Genomic DNA, 11,923 nt, shown 5'->3' with positions numbered 1-11,923 from the left:
AGGATTTTGTTTGTAAAAGATCACAAGCAACTTTCGGAGTAGCATATATTCACAGCTTATCTGCTATTGCCAAACAAAATTGTTGATTACTGCAAACATTTTCGTCCAACTTTACACACACACAAAAGAGGAATAGTAAAAGGAAAGCTTCAGCCAGCTTCTAATGACCATACCCAGGAGTAGAACCATCAAATCTAAGCAATTTAATTAATTCCAACAATCAGAAACCTTTATAACTAGAAAAGGTGTCATCTAAATTGAGCAATTTTACATCAAATCTCTAACCCCCCCCCATCTCTTTCCCTCCAACAGTCCCCCAGGGAACAAGTCCATGATCACGTTCGTTGATTCCAATCCCAGTTGCAATTAGAAAGTATCATTACAGTTTCTCATGTGGAGACAAATGCTTCAAATGAGTTTGAATTTTCATTATAATTCGTTTGAGCAAGATTCAAGGAATTTCCTCTTCGTCTCAACATCGCTTGGCTTCTTCTTTTAATCCACCACAGGAAAAAAATAAATTTTCTCAGGCTTTAATCAGAACCCACATCGCTGCCTCTTCGTTTCAAGAATTCTTTGGCTTCTGCTATGTCCTGCATAACAGAATCTATAGTTCTAAGTTTCAAGTATACCGTAGCTTAAAAGTAATGGATAAATTACAAAGCCAAGAAAGGCCTATAACTGTCCTGGTTGCACATAAGGGACAAAAGTATAGTGGAAGCTTCCACCAACCAATGAAGCTTGTCATGGAGATCTCTTAAGAAAATAATGATGCAACTGCTAATTACGACAGCCATTTATCTAGAATTATTTAGGATGATTAGGAAACCGTAATATCATACTAAAAAGGCTCCAACCCCAAGGGGGTAGCCGAGTTGGTAAGGTAACTTCGCCTCAGGAAGCATGTGGTTCTAAGTTTGACTCCTCTTACCTCCTTGGGGCACTCACACGAGGGTGTTATAGCTTTGGTGAAAGTTGAACAGTTCTCATTCAACCCTGGTATGACCCAGTCCATGCGGCTGTGGAGTCAGTATGGACCCACGGGACTAGGCAAGCCGAAGGCTTGGATACCCGTCGTTAGCATTAGTTAAAAAAAATGGTTCTCATTCAACCCCGGTATGACCCGGTCCAAGGCTTGGATACCCGTCGTTATCATTAATTTAAAAAAAAAAAAGGTAATAAAAAGAGGTCATCAAGGGTCTCCTGTTAGGTTTACATTAGAATTCTGAAAGGAAACCATAAAAATGAGTCCTGCATCTGCATTGTATTTTATTTTTTTACTATTTTTTTTTGTTGGGGGGTGGTGGTGTGGTGGGGGGGATGTTTTGCAAAAAATATGTAAGCAAGCAGATATATACTACAGTAGTGGAACATAAGTGCAGACCCTGCACTAGCACCATGGAAGGCCAGATTAACATAGTTAATCTAAAGAAGAGTTGCAATAGAGTCAGTGCACACCACCACCACCACTAAACTCAAGAGGGGGGGGGGGGAAGAGAGAAAAAGAAAATACATAACAGTAATAAAATCAGAATTTGTTTATGGAAGTGAATGTTGATCTGAACAAGCAGTGAATAAACTAATGAGCGAATATATAGGAAAATTAATCATTTCAAATGCATAGAAACAAATACAATCATAGGCTCTGATACAAGATTTGGAGATGGATTCAAAAGTAACAAATTTAATGAGCCAACTAAATATAAAAGGCTTTCATATTTGCTATGGCACTACAGTTCCTAGTGTTTTACCCCTTTATGCTACAAGTATGGTAGTGAAATCATACAATGTTGATAACACTGAGATGGTTAAATTTCCTATGGTCCATATTAATTCTCAACACAACACATGATCTTGCTCTGGTTTTTCACAAACAAATCACCTCACAACAAAACCATCTATGAAACACAATGAAACCCAAAATCATCTATTTTATTAAAAAAACCAAGAAAACAAGACAATCAAACATATAAATTATAATAAATTGTCCGAAACTCTATTAGCTGACCATTTCAACATTCTAATTTGATGTAAGGAAATTAAATGGATGCAAACCAGAACTATAAAGTAGATTTCTGTCCTTAAGTATAGAGGCATGTGTGCACCCAAATTCCAATTAAAAAAAAAAACTTTTTTCAGTTAGAGGACAGAACCCTTCCAAAGGGAGAAAAACAAAGAAAGGGGAAAAGGTTAGGGGAGGAAAGCCCTTAGAACTTGATCAATCAGGAAACCTTAGAATAGGAAACTCTTGAGTTAATTGTCCAGAAAAATGCAAATTTGGAAGGATAACTGGTGTTGTGTGCAGCACAATTTGTTCTTCTTCCACTCTTATCTGGGGTTGAGGTTAATTTACGGTTCCTCTTATACAAGTCAACTCAACTCAACTCGGCCTTATCCCAACTAAATGGGACCAGCCACATGGATCCTTTTTCTCCAATCAGCTCTATCCAAAGCCATACTTGTTACAAGTCCTAAACTGTGCTCGTCTTTCCTCACCAGTTCTACTAGAGGCTTTTAGGACTATGCCTAGTTCTTTTATCTCTTTCCATCTGAATCAAATCACCCCTCTATACTAGATCATTAAAAGACCTTGGTTGCACATGTCCATGCCACCTCAAATGACTTTCTTGCAACTTCTCATGTGTTGGAGCTACTCCTAAATTAGTTCTAATTTGTTCATTCCTTATTGTATCCTTTCGAGTTTTACCACTCATCCTTCTCAACATCCTCATTTTAGTTACACTAAGTTTATTTATATGTTAATTCTTTCCCGCCCAACATTCAATTCCATACATCATTGGTGGTTGTATATCTATCCTATAAAAATTTTCCTTTGACTTTTAAAGGAATATTTCTATTTCACAACTCCGAACACACCACTCACTTTCAGTTTTATTGTTACTAAATTTACGCACCATATGCTTTGTTTTTGATCTACTTATCTTAAAACCTTTTGATACCAAGGTTGATCTCCATAATACCAATTTGGAATTTATTCATGCTTTTGTTTCATCCACCAAAACATTATCATAAAAAGAAAAACATAAGCCAAGAGATTTGATCTTGAATCTCTCTCGTCAACTCATCTATGATTAATGCAAAATGTTGAATAATGGATTATTGTAATAATGGGTTCTATCCAACCAGACCCTTAAGCACTTTTTGGGTTTTATTTTATTATATATAGAGGAGGACTATGCTCATTAAGGCACAAGTCCTAATTCCCCAATTCTTCATGGTATCAGAGCAGGTCTGATCACCAAACCTGAAACCCAAACTCAAATCTACTCCATCATCATCTTCTTCTTCTTCCTCTGACCTACGGTCTCTATCACCATCCACCACCAGCCCGCTGTTGCGCCCCTTCCTGTGCAAGACTCACCTTGCAAGAACCAATTGCATAGGCCCTCCCAGCGCTATTACCACCTGCGATCTCCACCACCAGCCACTGCTGCCTCTCCTATCATAAGATCAACTTGCGATCTCCCCTCCCACTGAAAACCTCCTATCATAAGTCTCACCTAAACCTAAACCTGTGCAACACCCTTCTTCTCCCTAACCTAAACCTAAACCTAAACCTAACCTCACCCAAAAAACTCCACCGCTAACCTAAAACCTAACCCTAAAGCTGCGCTACCCCTTTTCTCCCTCCCTTTTTGCGATAAACCTCCCATTCCCATCCTAAACCTCTACGTACTAAACCCTATTCTGCCCAAACCCTAAATCAAAACCTAATCCTAGCCTATCCCATCACCCTTCCTCTCTCCACTTTCGTCCCACGATTTCTCTTTAAGGGGTGATTTTGCCTGTGTTAGGCTCTCTCCCTTAGTGGTGAGTGTTCTCCCACCAAGGGCTCTTACATGGTTTTTCTCATGATTCAGATCCAAATGATTGTTTAGATCTAGAATGCTGGTTTTCCTTGTGGCTCTGTCATTGATCCACCAAATCCCTATGCTTGTTTAGATATGGATTGGTGGTTTTTCTTGTGATTGATTACTGAATCTGCACTCATAGCGTCTGAAGATTCTAGGGCATCAATTACTCAGGAAGGAGGGGGTCGTTCTTTTAATCATGACTACCCTCTCTTCCTTACTAGTACCATCAAGTTGGATGGGAGCAATTATCTGATATGGTCTCGGTCTTAATACCTATCGATTGCTGGTTGTGGTTATGTCAGATTTCTCACAAGTGATTCAATGCACCCTACTACTGCTGGTTTTTGTCAAGACAAATGGGACAGCGATAGGCTCGAACATCGCACCTTAAATAGCAAGCAAGTAGCTGAATCTGGGTTAGGGCTGAAGAAGGAATCAATGAGGCGAATTGAGCTAGGTTACACTACTTAGAGGAGAAATCCCTTACTGATTGACTGTGCTTTTGAATGTGCTAAGGATGTGGGTAAGGAAATTCCAACTTCCGTAGAGCACATTGTGGACCTGTCGCTTCCTTTATTAGTTTAGCAATGTCAGGGGAGATGTTGTACTTGGCATGGACTAAGAAATCATTCTGTATTCATAAGAAGGAGACAAGAGGTTACCAAAAACTTAGTGTACTCAGTTTAGAACTCTAAAACAAAAAGCAATATGCTTTTCGAAGATGATAATTGGATGGTAATGTCCTACCTTATTAATTCTATGTCTCCTTCTATTGCTTGGACATATCTATTACTTGATTTTGCTGCTAAGATCTGAAAGGCTACTAAGGCCACTTATTCTTATATGGGAAAACATACGCAGTGTTTTGAACTGAGAAAAAAGGTCCATTGGGCTACTCAGAAGGAGCTTTCTGCGGCTCAATATTACTCTGATCTGCAGGGTATGTGGAATGAGATAGATTATTATGAGACCTATCAACCTATTTGTGAGACTAATGTTGTTGGTTTTAAGAAACGTGATGAGGAGCTTCGTGTTTATGATTTTCTAGCAGGTCTCAATGTGGAATATGATCATATTAGGGCTAATATGCTCAATCGTGATTCTTCACCCACCCTTGAGGAGGCCTATTCTATAATTCAGACTAAGGAACAAAGTCGATTGAGATGCTACAACCTATTTCTCAAGATCGATCTGCTCTTGTTTCTGCTACTGGTACATGTTCTCGGGTTACTACTTCATCCTCTCCTGATAAACTGATTGTCAAATGTGACTATTGTGGCAAGGAGCATCATACCAGGGAGACTTGTTGGAAACTCCATGGACATCTCGCCAACTCTCATGGGCGTGGGAAGAACACTCAAGCAAATTAGTCTGAGACTACAACTAATTTTGATGGCTCCACTTCTGTACGATCCTCTTTCTCTACTGACGAAATGGCATACTTCGTCGTATGCTAAATCAGATGGGATCCTCCACTGTTGCTATTGATGCTGCCTCTTATCTACTAACAATCACTACCTCCCACTCAACCCAATCATGTACTATATTTTTTGGTCATAGTGCATCTGTTGCCTCCTAGACTTTGATAATTGACTTTGGGGATATTGATCACATGACTGGTTTGCACACCCTTTTTTTTCCTACCTATTATCCTTTTTCATATAATACCAAAGTTTATGATGCTAATGGTTCCCTTTTGCCTTTTGCTGGGTTGGTTTCGATTCAGTGCTCTCCTTCATTGTCATTGTCCATTGTGTTACATGCTCCTCAGTTTTCTACTAACTTATTTATCTATAGGTAGTCTTGCTAAGGGTTTGAAATGTAAAGTTACTTTCTTTCCTACGCACTGTGTTTTTCAGGACTTAGTGTTGGGAGCAACGATTGGATATGGTAGAATGAGTGGTGGTCTCTATTACCTGGACACTGGTCTTTCATGGGCTCTACACACTTCATCTTATTTGGCACTCTCAGGGCTTTTGGGACGGCATCGTCATCTAGGTCACTACTTAATTTTTCGTGGGGCCAGGAGGGAATATTCTAGGAATATTATAGACGCCAATCTAGCTGTTCACAGCATTTCAGACTTCCAGAGATGATTACGGGAGATTTGGTGGTCCAATTTTAGTGTACCATACATCGTCGAAATCGTGGTTCTGAGCACCATCTTTCCTATGGTTACTTGGATTTGATTCCTCAATATATAATATGCTATAATTGAACCCCTCTTCCCATAGGCTTGGTTTAGGGTTTAGGTTTCTAGGTCTAGGGTTTAGTCTAGGGTTTTTTCGAGCCAAATCTAGATTGCCTTAGAAAGTCCTCTTCTGTTGATTGAAAACAATGATCGTTTCCACAATTTGTGAGTCATCATAACCGGCGGAGGGTGACAAAATTGGGTGTTTACACCTATATGCTGCCGGAAGCATCAGTTAACAGTAGCTCAATGGCGGGTTCTTCTTTATCATACTATGGTGGTGACACATACTCTCAAATAGATTACATTCAGTATGTAGATGACTCAATCTTTTTGGTAGTTGTGGAGGATTACATCCGATTCTTCTCTCACAATATGACGTGGTATGCATTTGTGGTGTAGTTAGAGGAAAATGCACGTTGACTCCATCATACTGGGCGTGGAATCCAGACAAGCCATCACAGTTCTTTCCAGTACATAGTCATTATGATTAATATTGTATAAATAATATGTTTGGGATTTCGGTTATTGCCATTTGGGACTTTGGGACTTCAGATTAAGACAGGAGTGGAGGACTTTAGTTGGGACTTGGGAGTTGCATACAATATTACTCTTGTACTCTAATATTAGTTAATTAATGTTAAAGTATGTTTAGATCATGGCAAGGGTGCAATATTATGTCTTCTAATAATATTTCATAAAATCTCTAGAACAATTCAATGGCATAGTCACACCTTCCTTTGTCTCATCCCCAAGTATGAGGGAGCTATCACTATGAATGATTTTAGGCCAATTTCTTTATACAGTCTTCTATACAAGTTTATTCCCATGATTCTTGGCAATAGCCTAAAGAAAGTGATTGATTCTCTTGTTAGTGATAGCCAATCAACGTTCATCCTAGGAAGAAGCATAGGAGACAACATTCTCCTTTGTAATGAGATTGTTAGAGGCTTTGATAGGAAGGGACACCCCCTGCTACTCTCATGAAGATTGATATCCACAAGGCTTTCGATTCTCTGAGATAAGACTTCATTATTTCAGTTCTCAATAAGATAGGGTTCCCTCCCACTTTTACAAACTAGATTTTTCACTACATTGCTTCCCCCAGATTCTCAGTTTTTGTTAATGGCAACTCAGCTGGGTTCTCTCCTTCAGTAGGAATTAGGTAGGGATGCCTTTTTCTCCTTATATTTTGCCTTGCTATGGAAGTTCTCTTTAGAAGCGTACAAGCTGCCTCGAATCAAAATCTTATTGCTCTCATCCAAAATGCAAAGCCTTAAGGCTCACCGACCTTGCTTTTGTTGATGACCTGATGATCTTCTCCAAAGCAGATGACCTCCCTATTGATACTATTATGCTTTGTCTCGATGTCTGGCCTTCGTATCAACCCGAGGAAATCTCTCATCTTCATGTCTGGGGCTTCAGATGGTGCTAAGGCCTCCCTCCTTGAGAAGACTGGTTTCGAATATGGGCCTCTTCCAGCCAAGTATCTGGGGTTGCCTTTAATTCCAGCAAGGTTCATTGCTCACCACTGCTCTCTTATGTTGGATCTCATAAAAAAAACGCCTTCAGTTATGGGAAGGCAAGATTTTATCCTTTACTGGGTGCCTTGAACGTATTAGATCTATTCTCTAAGCTTCCTACATCTACTAGTCTGGTGTCTATGGGTTGCCCAAGTCCATCTCTTCAAAATTGGAATCCATCTTTGTTGCCTTCCTTTGGAAAGGGTGCGAATTCACTAGATTTCTTTGTCCTCTTAGCTAGGGCACGATTGTCTTCTTAAAAAGGAAGGGGGATTTGGTTTGAGGCGTATCAGGATATTAACTGTGCGGGAACAAGTTGATCTAGAAAGTGGTTTCTAAGAAGAAAAGCATCTGGGTGGATTGGAATTACTCTAATATGTTCAAGCAGGACATCATTTGGACTGTGGGCATCCCCTCGGATGCCTTTTTGGTGTGGCGTAACATGATCTCCCTCGGAATAATGGCTTCTAGAGTTATATCCACTCAGATAGGAGATAACTCCTCTACTTTCCTCTGGCTTGACCGTTGGCACCCTGTGGGGCTCTTATCCCATGTTCTCAGTGCCCGGAGCATCTATAATTCTGGTCTCCCAAAAGGTTCACCAAGGTTGTTGACATATTATCTTCTGGATCTTGCTCCCCAACATTCGCTTCTCTCCTCAGATGGAAGAAATTTAGAATGCTTTTCCTGCTATTCCTTCTACTGGACACTCGAGGAGTGACACTCTTCTTTGGAACCATTCCCCCCATCTGGGGATTTTTGCTGCTAAGGCTGCTTGGGAATTTGTCTGATCTCATGACCCCTCCTTCCCTTGGCACAAGCTCATCTGGTTCAAGCACCATATTCCTAGGCACTTCACGGCCTGGAGAATCTTCACAAAAATGCCTCCCCACTAAATCTTTCCTCATTCAGTGAAGGATTCCCATCTCCCCAGTTTGTTATCTCTGTGGCTTTGAGCCGGAGGACATTGAGCCTCTTCTTTACCTGCACTGTCTCCTCCTCCATTTGGAATTTAGTCCTCTCCAAGTGCTACCCAACATCGAGAAGTCCTTTTCCACGGGGAATGGATCTGGATGAATATGACTTTCTACGGGAAGACCAATTGTGACTTTGAGGGTAAGCTTGCCTTCTGTGTTGCCATCAGCCAAATATGGATGGAGAGGAATCATAGAAAATGGACGTCCAACTCTCGGCCTCTTGGAAAGATTTAGAGCTCAATTTTTTTTACGTCAAAGCTAAGATCTCAAAGTTTCCTCCTCTTGTCCCCCTTCCCCAAGAAATTCTCATATTATAGCATCCTGGGAGCTCCCTAACTTTGTGATTAGGAGCCCGGATCCTCATTGAGATCCTTGTTTTGCCTCTTTTCTACCCCCTCCCCTCTTTAGGGGCTTGAATGTATTTTTTTCTCCTTCAGTAATGAATTAAACTAGTCACCCAAAAAAAAAAAAATTCAAACAATGTCAAATGGTTTTGATTATCGAGTCATATTCAAACTGATTAGGAACCACCACCTGAAGCATAATAAGGAGGGGATCGATAATCATTTATGGGTAGAAATTATTCCAGGTTTGAGTGGGAATGTGCACTAGGGAATATAAGAATTTTTTTCAGAGAGATAGGTAAAGTTTCCCTGCCTGGTCTTGCACTTCGTTTGGTTATATTCGTTTCAAAGTACACAAACTCTATATTGTTCGCTTTCCTCATACATAAGACAACACAAGTTTAAAGCTTTGAAGGAAAGCAACCAAATGGTTAAAGAGGGAAAATTACAGAGTACCTTTTGTAGCAGCCGTGCTCCATGAGGATATGTTGGGAATCTCATCAAACCAACTCCAACCATTAGAAGACCATAGCATCCTAGTGACACAATTAAGTAGATCGGTAGCTGGGAGAAATGGAGAAAGGAAATGTAAGCTTTCAAGTAAAAAAGTGAAAGGATTTTTTTTCCTTTTAATTTTTATTTTTATGTGCATGAATATATAAAAAAGTGAAAGGATTTTTTTTCCTTTTAATTTTTATTTTTATGTGCATGAATATAAGAGAACAAAACCTACTTAAAATGCAAAATGATGTCAAGTAGAAACTTACCAACCAACCATAATTACGTGGAACCACTGATGCCGCCAAGAGGCCAATCCAAAAGGCAGCGATGGCTACTACCAATGACATAATCTTTACAATATGCTTCATTCTGCCTTGACAAGATTGTTCCTAATTCCTATCTGTTCAAGACAAGGATCTATCATGATTCTAAACTGGAAGGGAAAACAAAATCTCATACTCCATTTTATACATGACAACTAAAATTCAAAGAATTCACATAAAATTTCAACGTGTAGTGGCTAGTTATTTTTTGATCTAAAAGTTACATTCAACCTAAAGGCAAAGAATCAGCTTCAATAAAAATGACTATCAAATATGTAAATGAAGACCAGACTCTGAAAATTCTCTATGGGGAGTAATTATTTATTGAAAAAATATCTGTTTTATACTTAAATTGCATATGATTAATTTAGAAAACAAAAACAGTAGGGATAGTGGGATACAATCAAGACTTTTAAGGACTTATCCATCTTTGACCAGAAGCACAAAAAAAAAAAAAAAAAGGGGGGGGGGCACTAGCACTTGATGTGTTTACTGTCATTACTGAAAGGTAAGCAATTAATAAAAATCAATTTTAAGTTATAATGGGATTTGGCGGACAATATAATTTGGGTATGTTGGGAGGATAGAGGATATAGGTAAATTTAAAAGAAAAGTATTCCTCCAAGTCCATCTAATCACAAAGAACTAACATTAAATGAAAAATCTCACAGTGGGCTTTGCCTCCAATAGTAGAAGTTGTCAAACCTCAAGTTAATTGAGAGAATGGTATGGTTCTTTACTTCCTGATATTAAAGCCAGTAGTTATCCACACAATGATGTAGCGATTGGGCTACATTTTGACTAGTGTTCTAACGGTTTTATGGGTCCAAAGAGTATGGACTGCCTCCTCCTCGAATATATTGAAAATGAAATTTACATTACCAGGATCAAACACCTATAGTCCCTTTGACAAAGTCGAAGTTCTAACCGTCCTAAAAATGCCACTTTTTCTTTTGATTAGTAATATTGCCGAAGTCCATAAAATGGGGGATGTGGAATAAAAGAATGTAAACAGAAGTGTCAAAGTAGGAACACGAATTAGCGTATCCTAGCCCAATAAAAAGTCCACAAAGCTAACATTTCATGACCCCAACTGGTTCAGGGCGTATTTTGACATGTTTCCATCATTCACATTGCTTCCAACACATTGGTTTTAAAGATTATCCACATTTTCAAATTATAAATTAGAATGTGAACTTTTGGAGAGAACCTCAACCAGGGTTTACCACCACATGGTGGAGGTGACAACCCAAATAATTGGGTTGTAATCGTTTGCAAATCCGATCTCGTATAATTCCATGAAATACCATCTCCAGAGGGTGACACGTGTATTAATACTAATGCAATGGTTCAGATCTGGTACAACTAATAAAACCTTAAATCAGTGAAGAGTCATTTAAATCAGATCTGAACCATTGCATTGGTATCAATACACGTGTCACCCCTTGAATGTGGTATTTCACGAAATTGTACGAGATCGAAATTACAAACGATTTCAACCCCAAATAATTAGGAAGAGAATGCACCACCAAAATAGTGGGCCGCTGTCAGATGTGGTAGAGCGTTACAGACAATAGTGGTTATCCTATTTTCACATGTTGCAATCAGTCCCACAGCTATTGGGATATGTGTTTAGGTTCTTATCAACTCAGTGAGTAGAGAGGGCTAACTTAGAAAATGATAATCAAATCTCTTCCAACCTCCCCAACTATATAAACTAAAACTTTTCAAAGACCTCCACCTTGCCATAACGGTGGAACAAATGCAAGTTTAATATACCTCGAATCAGCAAAAGGGAGCTTCGAAAAGTATTCGAAAAGTCATCCACATAATTAATTCTAATCAGGGTTCTCTCCAAGTTTAGTATCCCTCCAAAAGCAGCAGCAAAAAGAGAAGAAAATAATACGAAAAATCATCCACATAATTAAGGAAAATTCTAGCCATTGTCCTATAAAAGAATGCATCTTTTTCTCTAATTCCTCTACGATGTCAGACAATGTAGCAAAGAATTTAACTAAATTGAGGCAATTTATAAGAATAATTAGCAGATTTGCATTGAAATTCCATTACAATGCTTTCCTTCACCAGCGGATCGAACAGATTTTGACGAGAGTTGAACAGCCTAAAATAAGCGAAATCAAGTGAGTTCCGAAATGCATACCTTGAAACAGAGAGAGAGAGAGAGAGAG

At 39.1% G+C, this 11,923-nt stretch overlaps 1 protein-coding gene across 1 annotated transcript; it reads right to left on the bottom strand.

The window, feature by feature from the left end:
* Nucleotides 1–345: 345 nt before the first annotated feature.
* On the bottom strand, nucleotides 346–9,797 carry LOC122069128 (dolichol-phosphate mannose synthase subunit 3-like). The gene is made up of 3 exons (XM_042633059.1): nucleotides 9,678–9,797; nucleotides 9,367–9,474; nucleotides 346–593 (listed from the first exon to the last, which is right to left on the bottom strand). The coding sequence occupies exons 1-3, from the start codon at nucleotides 9,777–9,779 to the stop codon at nucleotides 534–536; spliced, it is 270 nt and encodes an 89-aa protein (XP_042488993.1). The 5' UTR covers nucleotides 9,780–9,797; the 3' UTR covers nucleotides 346–533.
* Between the last annotated feature and the right edge of the window lie 2,126 nt (nucleotides 9,798–11,923).

Source organism: Macadamia integrifolia, unplaced genomic scaffold (assembly GCF_013358625.1).
Source record: "Macadamia integrifolia cultivar HAES 741 unplaced genomic scaffold, SCU_Mint_v3 scaffold537, whole genome shotgun sequence".
Classification (NCBI taxonomy): domain Eukaryota; kingdom Viridiplantae; phylum Streptophyta; class Magnoliopsida; order Proteales; family Proteaceae; genus Macadamia; species Macadamia integrifolia.
This window is presented reverse-complemented; position numbering and strand designations above follow the sequence as displayed.

Excerpts from the sequence above, each read along its gene's own strand:
- LOC122069128 (XM_042633059.1), bottom strand. The coding sequence starts at position 9,779 with ATGAAGCATATTGTAAAGATTATGTCATTGGTAGTAGCCATCGCTGCC. Across the intron at positions 9,475-9,677 it reads CACGTAATTATGGTTGGTTG|CTACCGATCTACTTAATTGT; the intron begins GTAAGTTTCTAC and ends CATTTCTCCCAG. Across the intron at positions 594-9,366 it reads GAGCACGGCTGCTACAAAAG|GACATAGCAGAAGCCAAAGA; the intron begins GTACTCTGTAAT and ends TCTGTTATGCAG.